Below are 17,059 nucleotides of genomic sequence, written 5' to 3' on the forward strand. Positions count from 1 at the left end.
AGAGGGAAGGAAGAGGTAGTAGCTAGTAGAAGAGGGTTTGAATTTGGCTTGCTTTCAGTAGCAAAGTACTTATAGATCCTGGAATTCAGACCTGTTAAAATAGGACGTGCATGGCCAGGCATGGTGGTTCACACCTGGAACCCCAGTACTTGGGAGGCGGAGACAGGAGGATCATAGGTTTGAGGACCACCTCAAAGAAACTGTTTGAAAATAAAAAATAAAAAAGGATGGCAGTGTAGCTCAGAGGTATAATGCCCTTGGGTTCAATCCCCAGTACTACACACACACACACACACACACACACACACACACACACACACGGGGAAAATAACAGAGATGCCGTATAGCATAAGTCATGTGATCGTCAAAGAATCAGAGCTTTGTACATGAAGATGAATCAGTTGTCGGGTAGTTAGAATGGAGGGGGCTAGCCGGGCGTGGTGGCGCACGCTTGTAACCCCCGCGCTTGGGAGGCGGAGACAGGAGGATCGCAGAGTTTCAAAGCCAGCCTCACTGGCTTAGGAGACTCTGTTTCCAAATTAAAAAATATAAAAAATGGGTCTGGGAGTGTAGCCCAGAGGTAGAAGGGTTTCCAGGAACCCCAGTACCACACACAAAAAAGAGAATGGGGGTCCTAGGGAGGCGTCTGCACTGTGATATGTGGGCTCTACGGTTTTCACTTCCATAGTGGAACAAGGAAAGTGGAGCTTTGCTATAAATGTTTCAATGCATGTCTAAATGCACATCGAGCCTTTAGGCGGAGTTGAAGGTCTGACAAATCTAGAACTAGATCTGTCTTGTTTGGGGATGGAGAGTGGGGATTGATGCAGCTGGATATTCAGAGATCAGTGTATTCATTCAATCAAACCAGTTTTGGTGATGTACACTTGTAATCTCAGTGATTGGAAAACTGAGACAGGAGGGTTGCAGGTTTGAGGACAGCTCTCATCAATCTAGGGAGACCCTGTGTCAAAAATAAAATAGGTTATCATCAGATCTACATAGCATCAAAGCATCTGTCTCATCAGATTTAGTAAATGTGCCTTCCCCCAGGATACTGATCAAAACTTTGACTAGGCCCCAGGACTCTGAAGACCAACTGTGTTTTGACATCATTCCTCTCTGGTGACAGTGTTGGAACCATCAACCTGGAAGATGGCATTACCTGATTTTGTTCAGTGTTTTAGTTTGTTTTTAAACATTCCTTTTCCTCTTTGGGAATATAGAGAGATTGTAGGATACTCCTGTATGTGTTTGGGTAACATTTGTATCCTCTACCTTTATCCAGATTTATCTTGCAACCTCCCAACACAGAAGCTGTGTCCAGTTAAGCCTATTTCAGCCACTCAAATATTAGTCCCTCTTCATTACTTAAAAAATGTAAAACTCAACCAGGCATGGTGGCATACACTTGTAATCCCAGTATCTGAGAGACGGAGACAGGAGGATCTTAGGTTCATGGCCAGCCTCAGCTATTTAGGCCCTCTGCAACTTGCGAGACTGAAAATACAAAAAAAAAAAAAAATAGGGCTGAGGGTGTAGCTCTGGGGTAGAATGCCCCTAGGTTCAATCCCCATTTCCACATACACACACACAAAGTAAAACTTTGTAAACAATTTGGTGGTATATTCTCTAAAATGTGTAAGTAAAACTAAATACCATTGTATGGAATGTATCTCAAGTATTTAAAAAGTAGGGATTAGGCAGAATAAATATCATCAAAATGGCCATTCTGCCAAAACTGATCTATAGGTTCAATGCAATTCCCATTAAAATACCAGTGACATTCTTCAGAGACCTAGAAAAATCAATCATGAACTTCATATGGAGAAAGAAAAGACCTAGAATAGCCAAAGCAATTCTCAATAACAAGAAACACGCAGGAGGCATTACAATCCCAGACTTCAAACTATACTATAGAGCAATAGTAGTAAAAACAGCATGGTACTGGCACAAAAACAGATATACTGACCAGTGGATTAGAATAGAAGATACAGAAACAAATCCACACATCTTTAGTCAATTAATCTTTGACAAAGGGGCCAAACACATACACTGGAGAAAAGACAGCCTTTTCAACAAGTGGTGCTGGGAGAGCTGGCTAACCATTTGTAAAAAGATGAATCTAAACCCCTATATCTCACCAAACACAGGAATCAACTCAAGATGGATCAAAGACTTAGAAATTAGACCTGAGACTGTGAAGTTAGCAGAGGAGAGCATAGGTTCAACACTACAACATATTGGCATAGGCAGTAACTTTCTCAACAAAACCTCCAAAGCTCAGGAAATTAAAGCAAGAATAAACAAGTGGGATAACATCAAACTAAAAAGTTTCTTCTCATCAAAGGAAACTATCAATAACCTAAAGAGGAAGCCTACAGAATGGGAAAGGATCTTTACCAGCCACCATTCTGATAGGGGGCTAATATCCAGAGTATACAAAGAGCTCAAAAGACTCTACACTAGCAAAACAAACAACCCAATCAAGAAATGGGCAAATGAACTAAATAGACACTTCACAAAAGAAGAGATACAAAGGACTAATAGATACATGAAAAGATGTTCTTCATCACTGGCCATCAGGGAGATGCAAATCAAAACTACACTGAGATTCCATCTAACCCCAGTCAGAGTAGCAAGCATAAAGAAATCAAACAACAACAAATGCTGGCGAGGATGTGGGGAAAGAGGAACTCTTTTACACTGTTGGTGGGAGTGCAAACTAGTTCAGCCACTATGGAGATCTGTGTGGAGATTCCTAAGAAAGGTGGGAATAGATCCATCATATGATCCAGCTATACCACTCCTGGGTATCTTTCCAAAGGGGTTGAATTCAGAGAACTACAGCAACATATGCATACCTATGTTCATAGCAGCACAATTTGTAATAGCCAAAATATGGAACCAACCCAGATCACCATCAACAGATGAATGGATAGCAAAACTGTGGGAAATACATACAATGGAATTCTATTCAGCCACAAAGAAGAACAAAATTATATCATTTGCAAGAAGATGGAAAGCCCTGGAGAACATTATGTTAAGTGAGATCAGCCAAGCACAGAAGGAGAAGATACATATGTTTCCTCTAATATGCCCAAACACAAAGGATACCAGTGGGACTCCAGATATTGAAGGGGAAATACTAGCTAAGTTTGGATGGTAAGATAGGAGAGGAGGAAGGCTGATCTTGATTAATCAGGGTCTACACCTGAACATGTGTAAAATTAAGAATAAGACATGTTTAACCTGGACAACCATTGGTGGGAGGGGGGAAGGGAAAACGGGGGTGGGGGGGAGAGGGCACCAAATATAGTGTAAATGTACTATTTATGTTCAATAAAAAAATTGTTAAAATAAAATAAAATAAAACATTGTTAGTGGGATTGCAAATTAGTGCAACCACTTTGGAAAACAGTATGGAGAATCCTCAGAAGAATGGGAACAAATCTATCATTTGATCCAGCAATAGCACTTCTGGGTATCTACCTAAAAGAAAGGAAACAAAACTACCAAACCAATGCATGTGTATCTATGTTCATAGCTGCACAATTCACCATAGCCAAAATATGGAACCAGCCAAGATGTCCATCAAAAGATGAATGGATTACAAAACTGTGGGATATGTACACAATGGAATTTTACTCAGCCATTAAAAAAAAAAAACTCAATTACATCATTTTCAGGGAAATGGATGGAACTAGAGGACATTATGCTAAGTGAGATTAGTCAGTCACATAAGAAATCAGATGCTTTCCCTAATATGTGAGAGCTAGGGAGAAATGGGTCTTAGGAGGAACTCTAGATGAAAAAGGAAATCCTATAGAGGAGCAAACAAGACAACCTAAATGAGGGGATGGGAAGGGGAAAGAAGGAAATTCTCAAAAAAACACAATGTACTTAAACATATCGAAGTCAACCACTAAGCCAAGCATGGGGAGGAGGGATGGGGAGGGAATGGGTTGGGATTTGGGTAGGGGCTAAATGGGTGATGTGTACATGTATGTACACACAAGTTTTTTACCCCAATATGATGTATGAATATAATGCACCAATAAAAAATTAAAAAATTAAAAATAAATAAATAAATAAAAAGTAGGGATTAACACTTCAGTCTTGCATGTATCTTTTACTCTGAGGATTTATTTGGTTTGCCATATATTGCAGGTAAAGCATACATGAGGTTCCAGATAAAGATATGTAGCATCAATGAGGTTATATTTGTGGCTCTTTAGTGAAATATCAACTCTATCTGTGTGGGAATTCAGAGCACTCTTATGTGAAATTGTTTTTACATGGTAATGGGTTCTATGTGCCAGAAGGCAACATGCTTAACACAGAACAATGAAAAATCTTAGGAGCAGGAACCCTGTTGGGGGCGATAATGACTCCCCGCTTTCATCCCAGTGATTTGTGGTGCAAAAGGGTCCTCAGAAACTGAAGCCAAGTGAGAGGTTCACCATACTGTTCAAAAAATACGTATGAGCTTGATAGATTTTTTTGCAATATCAAAAATAACTACCACTATTGAGTATTTAATATATAGTTGGCATTGCAAAACCTTTGTATTGTCTCATCTGATCCCAGGTATAAAGTGGGTGCTCTTTGTCCCCATATCACGGCAGGGCAGCTTCATTTGACAAGGCCACTCAGATTCTAGTGAGTAGAGATTTTGAGATTGAGTTGTGACTTACAGTACCAGATCTTATATCCTGTCGTACAGCCAGGCACAGTGGCACAAGCCTGTGATCACAGTACTTGGGGACTAAGGCAAGGATTGCAGGTTTGAGGTCAGCTGCAGCAACTTAGCAAGGCCTTCCACAACTTAGTGAAACCCTGTTTCAAAATAAAAATATAGATCAGGGCTGGAGGTGTAGCTCAGAGGTAGACTGGCCCTGGGTTCAGTCCCCGGGACCATAAAGAATGAAAATCTCTTACCGCCTCCTTTATTTCACTTAGTTCAATAGCTTAGTTTTTTAGTTGATTAATTTTGTTTTTAAAATACTGTTTTTTTTGGTTCTCATTAAATGCACAAATCTGTCTTACAGGAACAAGTGGTGATGAACTTGGACAGCAGGCTTCTGATCTTCCCTTTGTATATCTGCTGTAACTTCTTGTATATATCACCAGAAAAAAGAACTGAAAATAATCGTCACCCAGAAAATCCAGAAAATTGAGGAGGATCTCATCAGCTGGAAACAGTAGCACTTTGAAAACTTTTTAGGCCAGCTTTAATTTAATGGCCTTACTGATATTCACATCCAAGGTGACTAACGATGACAAAGGCCTTATGAACTGTACAGATAATACAGAAGAAGATCCCTACCCTTATAATATTTCTATGCATATATGAAAAAGCATTTTAAAGCCAAGAACATACCTGTCAAACCAGGTATGTTACAAAGATGTCAACTCATGCTTTTAACATCATTAGAAAATTGCTATAAGTAAATTCTACTTTTCTTTGCAACAAAATATAGATTTCATTTTTAGCTTAAACTTTGATCCTGCCTAATGTTAAGTGAACCTCATTTTCCATCTGTAAATTTATTTTTGTTTTGCTAAAAGAATGCTAAAGGAATAATTTGAATGGCCAATTATAAATGCTCTTTCCATTGGTGCCTTTAAAGCTGTTCTTTAATTTTTTCAACGGCTCTTTTTGATTCCTCAATTTAATGCCTTTCTAATCTATACTTGTTTTCAATCACTAAATTTTTTTTTTCATGGTTTGGGTAAACTGAGTAATTTTTATTTTAGTTTAGTTAGGATTTTATCAACATCAAAAATCAGCTTTAGATCTTCAAATGGACTTGAATGAGGGAAGAATCTGTTTGATTCTGAGGATATTCTTTTGCCTTACATGGTCTTATTTTAGACATTCCACGTACATTTATTATTAGGTTATGAATTATTTATGTACCAGATACTATGCTTTTAAATGTTTTCATGTTCCTTGATCTTTAGAATTATTTATGTTCAAATTTTAGTTGGGGATCTTGTTTCATACTTAAGCTCAGGACTTTATAATCTGAATTGAGTGCCTTTGAGTTATACATACTAATAGACACTTGAATAGTAATGTACATAAGATTGGAGGATCTAAGGTAGAAGCTGATAATAAAGCATAATGTAAAAATAGAACTTATTTTTTGTCAAAAATGAGATTCACACTTGTCACACTTTACATATGTTAGCTTTTTGTGTTTACTGCTATTTTGAAAATGCTCATTTTCTTTCTAGCCGGCATAAGTACTTTTGTGGTTAATATGTTTTTAGTATATTTCTAAAAATGAAAATCATTTTTATGTATTTGTGCAAATAATATAATGCCCATTTGGGGAAAAAAATCTCTTATTTAAAATGGGCAAAAAACCCTCAAAACTAAGAGTTTCTTTTTTTTTTTTTTTCTTTCTAATTAGATTTTTTTCCCCCAACTACTTTTTACTTTTTGAATCTATTGACAGTTTTCTTTCCTAGTACCATTTTGACAGTAAATTGCTCTTTTCCTTTGATAATTTACAGGAACCTTTAAATGCCTCCTATTCAGCTCCTAGAACTGTAATATACATGTTTCTAAAGCACTGATTTGGCTATATCAGAACCCTACATTTCTTAATTTTATATTTGGCTTTAATTATATCTCTTTCATGGGATGCTGTGTTTTTCTCTTTATTAAGGGATTAATTATCCTTTATATATTAAAAATATGAACACCAAACATCAGCTGACTTATTCAAATTCTTGCAAGTCTTGGAAGCAAAGATAATTAAAGTGAATATATTAATAAGGGAAATTATTTCACTTGTATAAAGTAACTGGCCAAATGGGAATTATATATGGCTCCTGTCCATTGGTTTCCTCATCGAGCTGTGTATGTCATCAGTAAACAACAATTATTTCCTCTCTCATAAGGTTATGTTCTCATTTGAGAAATTGATAACTGTCAGCTAATACTTCACATTGATAGTAAAGAATCTGCTTTTGTTTTCTTAGATACTTTTTTATGTTTAAATACTGTTCAGTAGGAATATTTTCATGAAAGTATTGATAGTATCAGCTGAGGGATCATATAAACTATTGTATGTGGAAGCTTTTGTATTTATCAGCTCTTGTATTACAGCACCTACTGGATTTTTATTTGTTTTACTGCTAGGGCTAGAAAGTATCCATTGCTTTTGCCTGTTCATCAGTAAAGAATTTCAGGTCTTTAAGAGAATGTTTAATGTCAATTATTAAAGAGATATGAGTACACCTTTCTTTTTCTTAATTCTTTTTTTTAACAGATTTGGTTTGAAATTTAGTAAGCTAGGCAAAATTAAGTGGCAAACTGGTAGTCACTACCTTTTTTAACACATGTTAAGCCATTAATATTTTATGTCATTCATCATAGGTGAACAGTTTTCACTATTAAATGCAGTAGGTTAATAGGTAATTTAAATTTAATTACATTTTAATTAAAAATTGACACCCCCCCTCAGTTACATTAGCCACATATAGGGCTCAGTAGCCATATGTAGTTGATGGCTGCCATATTGGACAGCAAAGGTATAGAATATTTTCATCACTGTAGAAAGTTTTATCTGTAGTTGATTTAAAATATTGGACTGTTGTAGCCAGGTTGGTGGCACATGCTTGTAATCCCAGTACTTGGGAGGCTGAGATGAGTATCACCGGTTCAAGGACAGCCTCAGCAAGTAGTGCGGCACTCATCAACCTAGAAAGACCCTGTTTCAAAATAAAGAGAGGGCCCTGGAGGTACAGCTCAGGGGTAGAGGATGCCCCTGGGTTCAATCCCCAGTAACACAGCAAAAGAAAAGGAAAAAAAAATTATATATATATGGCAATGGTGAAACTGTGTTTAAAGTTTTGTTCCCTTAAAGATGAACTTATGTAAAGAATAGAAAAATAATAGAATCACGCCAGGTGTGGTGGCACACGCTTGTAATCCCCACGTTTGGGAGGCGGGAGACAGGAGGATCGCGCTGGTTCGAAGCCAGCCATGCTGGGCTTAAGAGACCCTCTTTCCAAATAAAAATATAAAAATAGGTCTTGGAGTGTAGCCTGGAGGTAGAAGGGCTTCCAGGAACCCAAGTACCACCAAAAAATGAAATAAGGGGAAAAAAAGAGGAGGAGGAGGAGGAGGAGAAATAATAGAATCAGAGGTATTAAAATGATAAACATAGATGTCTTGTCAGTCACGTTTAATCCCCAGTGCTACACGTACCCTCCAAACCACGCAGCAGCAGAGACCCTCCCCTACTAGAGAGTTTTTAATCCTTCCCAAGGTGCAAGACTACAAAGAACAAATCAGTCATTGTTAACTTGTGGTCAGCTGCATCTAATGGGGCTACATCAGGGATGGAACAGGTACTGCTGGCTCACCACATGCACCCATGCTTTGATGAAAAGGCAGGATACTGTTATAAAGCCAGCGGGTTTATATAAAATGGGACTAGCGGCACTAAAACAAAACTTTAACTTTGGCCAAAATAAAATTCCCCGTGTTAACTAAATTCTATAGGTTATATATATTTGTGTTTTTTTGCATCGGGTACTAGAATCAAAGCCAGTGCCTCCTGCATTGTACTGGGCAAGCACTCTACCACTGAGCTAATAGTCTCAGCCCTAGATTTTTGTTGTTGTTGTTGTTGTTGTTGTTTATATTCCTTTTAACATTTAAAATTGTCCTTTTTATTCTTCTTAAAAAGCAGCTTTCAGCCGTGCATGATGGCACATGCTTGTAATCCCAGCATTTGGGAGGCCAAGACAGGAGGATCTGGGTTTGCGGACAGCCTCAGCTACTTAGTGAAGCCCTTTGCAACTCAGTGAGACCCTGTTTCAAAAAATAAAAAATAGAGCTGGGGCTGTAACTCAAGAGGTAAAATGCCCCTTTGTTCCATCCTCAAAAAAAAGCCTTCTTTGAACTTCCCTCACCTCACACTCACCTGACTTCTGTTTCTCTGGGCATTCGTTAGTCTCCTTTGGGGGCTCTTCTGTCTGTCTCCAGGCCCTGTTCTCTCCTCAGCCAGCACTGGGGATTTCATGCACTTTAAAGGTTTCAGAACATCTGCATTCTGATGATTGCTTTTGCTGAAGTTTGGCCTAATCTCTCTTCAAGCTCCAGATACACATGTAGTTGATGTATATGGCTCTTGTTTGACATCTCATAATAACCTGTCCAACATTAACACATTTACGTAAATTATCCCAGCGTTTGTCTTGTATGACTCTTCCGGAAATCTACCCCGTTGTGCAAGCCAGAAACCCGTATGTCATTCTTGAGTTTTCCGACTCCCTCATCGTCTGCAGCTAGAAATCAAGTCCTCTCAGTTCTACCAACTGTATTTCACTTCTCATCTTGCCTGGTTCCATTGCAGTACAGGCCACTGTAAATTCCAACTGGTGTGACTCTCCCCCAGGAGACGTGTTGGAACCTCCATCCCCAGTGTAACAGTGGAGGGCTGCAACCTTGGAGAGGCCATGGGGTCATAGGGCTCTGCCCTCTTCAGTAGATCAATGCTGGTATTGAAGGAATGGTGTTCTCTTCAGACGCACCTCGTCACGTGATCTCTTCTGCCATGTCATGACACTAGAAGGTCCTTGCCAAATGCCAGGGCCTTCTTAGCATCCAGAATTCGGAGAAACAAACTTTTTTTTTTTTCCTTTTTTTTTTCTTTTTTTTTTTAGGTACTGAGGTTTGAACCCAAGAGCATTCTGCCTCCAAGCTACACCCCAGTTCTTTTTTTTTTTTTTTTTTTTGAAACGGTTTCACTAGGTTGATGAGAGTTTCACTACTTGATGAAGCTGTCCTCAAACCTGTGTTCCTTCTGTCTCAGCCTATCAAATACAAGCGTGTGCCACCACATCTGTCAACACATTTCTTATCTTTATAAATTACCCTGTCAAGTTTGGCATGGTGGCGTACACTTGTAATCCCACCATTCGGGAGACTATGACAGGAGAATTGTGGTTTGCAGCCAGCCTCAGCTACTTAGGTCCTTTGCAACTTAATGAGACCCAGGTTTGAAATAAGGAATAAAAAAAAAAAAATAGGGCTGGGGGTGTAGCTCAGAGGTAGAATGCCCTTGGGTTCCATCCCCAGTACCGGAAAAATAAATAAATAAATCAGGTTGGGGTATAACTTGGTGACAGAATGCTCTGGGTTCAATCCTCAGTACTACAAAAATAAACAAGTGGGCCAGCGTGGTGGCACATGCTTGTAATCCCAACATTTGGGAGGCTGAGACAGGAGAATCGTGGTTCGAGAACAGCCTCAGCTACTTAGGCCCTTTGCAACTCAGTGAGATCCTGTTTCAAAATAAAGAATAAAAAATAGGGCTGGGGATGTAGCTCAGAGGCAGAGTACCCCTGGGTTCCATCCCCAGTACAGAAAAAAAAAAAGTGAATAAATGAGAAGTGTACAACACGATGCTTTGGTATAGTAAGAAAATTAGTAGTATGAGCAAATTATACATAACCCATTATTATTAATAATAATAATATTATTATTATTAATTTGTGGTACTGGGGTTCCTAGAAACCTTTCTACCTCCGGGCTGCACTCCCAGGCCTATTTTTATATTTTTATTTGGAAACAGGGTCTCTTAAGCCAGCACGGCTGGCTTTTTTTTTTTTTTTTTTTTTTTTTTTAGTGGTACTGGGGTTCCTGGAAGCCCTTCTACCTCGGGGCTACACTCCCAGACCTATTTTTACATTTTCATTTTGGAAACAGGGTCCCCTAAGCCAGCGCACGGCTGGCTTCGAACCTGCGCGATCCTCCTGTCTCCGCCTCCCAAGCTCGGGGATTACAAGCGTGCGCCACCATGCCCGGCTCTATTTTTTTAATTGTTTTTGTAGTACTAGGGGTTAAACCCAGGGGCATTCTACCTCTGAGTTACGCCTCCAGCCCTAGTTTAGTTTTGAAACAGGGTCTAAGTTTCTAAGGGACCCACTAAGTTGCTGAGGCTAGTCACAAGCCTGCCCAAGTACTGGAATTGCAAGCACGCACGCCACACCTGGCCCAATCAATAAATCAAAATTTAAAACTTTTACTCTGAAAGAACATGTTAAGAGGATGAAAAGACAAAGACTAGGAGGAAATATTTTCAGATCAATCACATATTTGAGAAAGGACTTCAATCTAGAATATTCAAAGAACTCTCAAAACTCAACAGTAAACCAGACATAGAGGCACACACTTGTAAACTCAGTACTTGGGAAGCTGAGACAGAATCACGATTCGTAGCCAGCCTCAGCTACGTAGGCCCTATTTCAAAATAAAGAAAAACTGGGGTAGGAAGCCAGGAGTAGTGGTGCACGCTTATAATTCCAGCATTTGGGAGGCTGACACAGGAGGATCGTGGTTCGCGGCCAGCCTCAGCTACTTAGTGAGGCCCTTGCAACTCAGTGAGACCCTGTTTCACAATAAAGAATTTTAAAAATAGGGCTGGGAGTGTCACTCAGAGGTAGAATGCCCCTGGGTTCCATCCCTAGTACCGCAAAACAAAACAAAACAACAACAAAAAAAAAAATTGGCTGGGGTGTAGCTCAGAGGTAAAAGGCCCCTTGGTTCAATCCCCAGTACTGCAAAAACAAGAAAAAAGTAAAACAGTAATCCAAACAGAAATTTGACAAGCTGGGCATGGTGGCATGCACTTTTAATCCCTGCATTTGGGAGTCTGAGACAGGAGGATCGCGGTTTGAGAACAGCCTCAGCTACTTAGTGAGGCCTTCTGCAACTTAGTGAGACCTGTAAGATTGAATGAGCGTATGTGTCCCCCAGTCGCATCGAGACACGCAGAGATCCATAGTAGATATATGGATGCCTTTATTCGTGGGAGATCGGCCTCCAGCCCCCACGGCCACGCGGGAACCGGGAGGCCTGGTTCCCTCCGGAATTGCAGAGCTCCACCTCCTAGCTTCCGGCCCTGCCCCCTGTGGGGCAGGGGGGGCGACTCACACCTTACAAGACCCTTTTTCAGAATAAAGAATAATAAGACTAGGTGTGAAGCTTGGAGGTAAAATGCCTCTGGGTTCCATCCCCAGACCCAACACACACACACAAAAAGACGAGATGCTTCCTCAGAGTTCAGGTGGCAAGTGACATGGGAAAATACTAAGCTAGACATCACCAAAATGCAAACTCAGATAAGCTGTAACTGTACAGCTACTAGAATAAACAGTATTGACAATGACAGGTGATAGGAGGCAATGAGACTGGGTCGCTGGTATTTATTGCTGCTGGGCACATAACATGCCTCAGCCACTGTGGAAAGTGGTTTAGCAAATTTCTTTAAAAACACTAAGCGTGAACTTAGCAAATGGCCCAGCAGTCACACTCCTGAGGGATTATCCCAGGTAAATGAACATTTCTGTTGCTATAAAAATCTGTACACAAATATTCATGGCTTTATTTGTAGTAGCCAAAAGAATCAGAAACGAGCAAGAGTCCTAAAACATGAACGTTTAAACTGTGGCGCATCCATACTATGGAATACTACTAGAACACCACTCAGCAACAACGATGAACAGAGTATTGATACAGCAAGCAACCTGAGTGGTCTCAAGGGCATTGCGATGAATAAAAAGTCAGTTTTAAAAGGTTTATCTGGAGCCGGGCGTGGTGGCGCACGCTTGTAATCCCCGTGCTTGGGAGGCAGAGACAGGAGGATCGCGCAGGTTCGAAGCCAGCCGAACGCGCTAGGAGACCCGGTTTTAAAAAAAATGTAAAAATAGGTCTGGGAGTGTAGCCCGGAGGTAGAAGGGCTTCCAGGAACCCCAGTACCACCAAAAAAAAAAAAAAAGGTTTAGCTGGAGCCAGGCGTGGTGGCGCATGCTTGTAATCCCCACACTTGGGAGGCAGAGACAGGAGGATCTGGGGTTTGAATGCAGCCTCAGCAAGTAGTGAGACTCTCACTGACCTAGCAAGATCCTGTTTTAGAATAAAAGTATAATAGAGCTGAGCGTATAGTTCAGAGCTAGAATGACCGTAGGTTCAATCCCGCGTACTGCAAAATTAAAGGTTTCATGCTGCACAATTCCACTTATATAACATTCTCAAAATGAAAAAATAGCTATGAAAAAAAGTTTGAGGGTTGGGGAAAAGAGGTGCAGGAATGTACCTGTAAAAGGATATCGTCATGAGGTGATGAGGTGGTTCTGCCTCTTTACTGTAGTTTGTTTTTTGTTTGTTTGTTTTGTTTTTGCGGTACTGGGGATGAAACCCAGGGGCATTCTACCTCAGAGTGACACCCCCAGCCCTATTTTTTTTATTCTTTATTTTGAAATAGGGTATCACTGAGTTGTAAAGGGCCTCACTGAGTAGCTGAGGCTGGCTTCAAACCTGCTCAATCCTCCTGTCTCAGCCTCCCAAATGCTGGGATTACAAGTGTGCGCCACCATGCCCGGTTTCTGTAATACACATGTAATAAAAATGGCATACATCTTGCACCAATGTGGACTTCCAGGTTTGATTTTTTTCTTTTTTTTTTAATAAATCTTTTGTAAGATGTAATTATTGGGTGAAGAGTACCCAGGATATGTCTCTCTCTCTCTCTCTCTCTCTCTCTCTCTCTCTCCCCATCTCCCCATCTTTGCAACTTCCTGTAAATCTGTAATTATTTCAAAATAAAGTTTAAAAACCCTCTAGATTAATCACTGGTAATAATGGGTAGAGTTTTCTCAGGATTGTGGAAGTCATACTGTTTTCTGTAGCATTTGAAACAGAAAGCACTGGGTTCTCCGGGTTGGCTCAGGTGAGTTTCCTGCAGTGCATGTGTTGAATCCATGATAGAATGATGTTAGGAATGGGGCCTTTCGGAGGTGTTACAGTTAAATACAAAATGTCCCGTAAATCGCTCATTTGTTAATATTCAGGGTTGCTATAACTGAGTCATGAGGGTTGTGATCCCAGCAGTGATTATAATGGATTTATCAGGGAGGTAGCCTAGGCCACTAGGGTGTGGCTGGAGGTGGGTCCTTGGGGGTGCGGCCTTGGGGCTTATTTATGATTCCTCCTCCACTGGCTCTCGCACTGGCTTCTGGCCTCCATGGTGTGAGGAGCACAGCCCGGGTCCTCTTCCTCTCTCTCCTCCACCATGCCCTGAGATCCACAGTCCCCGGCCTACAGCTTCTGTGAAAGAGCAGCGACCTCATCTGCCAGTGCCTTGATCTTGGACTTCCCACCTTGAGAATTTCTGTTGTTTATAAACCACTTGGTCTGTGATATTTTGTTACTGCAGCCTGAACAGAGAGCAGAGCTTCCCTTCAGTGTGTCCTGGTTGGCAGGGGGTGACCTACCTAATTGAGGAAATACAGACATTAACCTGGAGGGTTGTCACCATCTCCCAGCCATTCTCCTTTTTCTCCTTCGTCTCCTCTCGGGTAACCTGGCATTTCCTGGGGGCACTGTGCTTTTCCCCCTTCTAACATCAGTGCCCATGTGTGCAGAGGCCTGCCTGTCGGCTGCACCCTGACACATGTATTCATAGTTGGAACACAAATTTCTAAAGATTCATTCCTTGTCTCCTCCACCTTCTTAGTGGCTCAGGCTTTTCTTGGCTTGCGGCTGCAGCACTCCAGTCTTGACCTCTGTGGTCATATAGCCTGCTCCTTTTCTGTGTGCATAAATCTCCCTCTGAGCTGGGCATGGTGGCGCATGCTTGTAATCCCCGCGCTTGGGAGGCTGAGACAGGAGGATTGCACAGGTTCGAAGCCAGCCTCAGCTACTTAGTGAGGCTCTCAGCAACTTAGTGAGACCCTGTTTCCAAATAAAATATAAAATAGGTCTGGGAGTATAGCCCGGAGGTAGAAAGCCTCTGGGTTCCACCCCCAGTACCACAAAAAAAAAAAAAAAAAAAAAATCTCCCTCTGCCTATCAAACATCATGACAGCATTTAGGACCCACTCGATTCCAGCACAATCTCCTTATCTCAGTGTCCCTACCCAGATCTGCAAAAGCTTCCCCATGAAGGTAACATTCACAGGCTTTCCAGGGATACGGACCAGGCATCTTGGGGAGGGGGGATTATTCAACCTACTACACTGACCATACCCTTTCCTTCTAAAAACTCTACCCCTGTTTCCGAAACAAACAAAAAACAAGTCTACCTCTTAAATATGGCACTTTTCCAGTAAGTGTTTTTACGCTTGACTGTTGCATCTTGGTTTCCTTTTTCAACCTTTCCTCGTGTTTAAACTCACATGTCCCTGGGGACCATCCTTGGTTTACCACTCTTTTCTCTTTGAGTCAATCTCTTGGACTCCTGTGGCTCATAAATCCCTCACCTCTATCTTTTTATTTTGCGGTACTTGGGTTGGAACCCAGGGGCATTCATTCTACCTCTGAGCTACATCCCTAGCGCTATTTTTTATTCTTTCTTTTTGAAACAGGGTCTCACTGAGCTGCAAAGGGCCTCACTAAGTCATAGCTGACGCTGTCTGCAAACCACGATCCCCCTGTCTCAGCCTCCCAAATGCTGGGATTACAAGCGTGCGCCACCACGCCCAGCCCCCACCTCTATCTTTACTTCCAATTTCTCCCCTAAATATCAGGCTCATTCTGCATATAGCTAGATGCCTACCTAAAATATCAACTTGGGTATTCATCATCTTTAACAGTTTAACAAAATGGAATTCAGGTCCTCCCTCCCTGTACCACAAGTATATTCTCACACTGCAGAGAAAATGTACACAAAAAGAGCTCCACTGACGCCGGGCGTGGTGGCGCACGCTTGTAATCCCCACACTTGGGAGGCGGAGACAGGAGGATCACGCAGGTTCAAAGTCAGCCTATCTAGCTTAAGAGACCCTGTTTCCAAATAAAAATAATAAAAATAGGTCTGGGAGTGTAGCCCGGAGGTAGAAGGGTTTCCAGGAACCCCAGTACCACCAAAAAAAGAGAGCTCCACTGAAAGCTGGGTGTGGTGGCTCATGTTTGTAACCCCAGAATCCAGCGTTTGGGAGGCCAAGACAGAAGGATCACGGTTCATGGCCAGCCTCAGCTACTTAGGCCCTTTGCAACTCAGTGAGACCCTGTTTCAAAATAATAAGAATAGGGCTCCAAACTAGGAAACACAAAGGATACCAGTGGGACTCCAGATAATGGAGGGGAAATACTAGCAAAGTTTGAATGGAAAGATAGGAGAGGAGGAAGGCTGATCTTGATTAATGAGGGTCTACATCTGAACATGTGTAAAATTATGAATAAGACATGGTTAACCTGGACAACCAATGGCGGGAGGGGGGAAGGGAAAACGGGGGGGGGAGAGGGCAACAAATATAGTTTAAATGTATACTATTTATGTTCAATAAAAAAATTGTTAAAAGAAAAAAAATTAAAACAGTGCAGGGAGTGTAGCTGAGACATAGACTGCTTCTGGGTTCAATCTTTATCACCACATGAAAGAGATAGACACATAGTTTTATATCTGTTCTTTTATTCCAGCAGTGGTAGTAGTTAGTTTTGATAAAGTAACATCACTAGGTTATTAATTTGTCAACTGTCTTTAAGCTATTGAACTTTTAAATTGCATGTACCTTTTATTGAATTAAAAACTCCATGTGCCCCCCCCCAAAAAAAAAAGAAGAATAGGGCTCAGGGTGTAGCTCTGAAGTAGAATGTCCTTGGGTTCTATCCCTAGTACCGCAAAAACAACAAAAAACCAAAACAAACAAACAAACAAACAAAAAACACTGAATTGATGAGGGGGATCTAGGGGCAGGAAAGATCCCATATGATTTTGGTGAACAGACAAACCCTCGATTTCTCATTAAAAGACATCACTAAGCAGGGCGTGGTGGCGCACGCTTGTAATCCCTGCGCTTGGGAGGCAGAGACAGGAGGATTGCACAGGTTCGAAGCCAGCCTCAGCTACTTGGCGAGGCTCTCGGCAACTCAGTGAGACCCTGTTTCCAAATAAAATATAAAATAGGTCTGGGAGTATAGCCCGGAGGTAGAAAGCCTCTGGGTTCCACCCCCAGTGCCACCAAAAAAAAAAAAAAAAGAAAAAGAAAGGCATCACTATTGAGTTATGTTTTACCAGACCCACTGCAAAAT

General features: G+C 41.2%; 1 protein-coding gene across 1 annotated transcript in view; it reads left to right on the forward strand.

Annotated features, from left to right (window-relative positions):
• Positions 1-5,180, forward strand: part of GMCL1 (germ cell-less 1, spermatogenesis associated) — a gene marked incomplete at both ends in the record, with an annotated part of 48,147 nt that extends 42,967 nt beyond the window's left edge. Inside the window, one exon of the mRNA XM_080712042.1 lies at positions 5,052-5,180. Within this exon, the coding sequence (XP_080568168.1) occupies positions 5,052-5,180 (129 nt within the window). The remainder of the gene's footprint in view (positions 1-5,051) is intronic.
• Between the last annotated feature and the right edge of the window lie 11,879 nt (positions 5,181-17,059).

The sequence above is a fragment of the Muscardinus avellanarius genome, assembly GCF_963383645.1.
Source record: "Muscardinus avellanarius genome assembly, chromosome: 15".
Classification (NCBI taxonomy): domain Eukaryota; kingdom Metazoa; phylum Chordata; class Mammalia; order Rodentia; family Gliridae; genus Muscardinus; species Muscardinus avellanarius.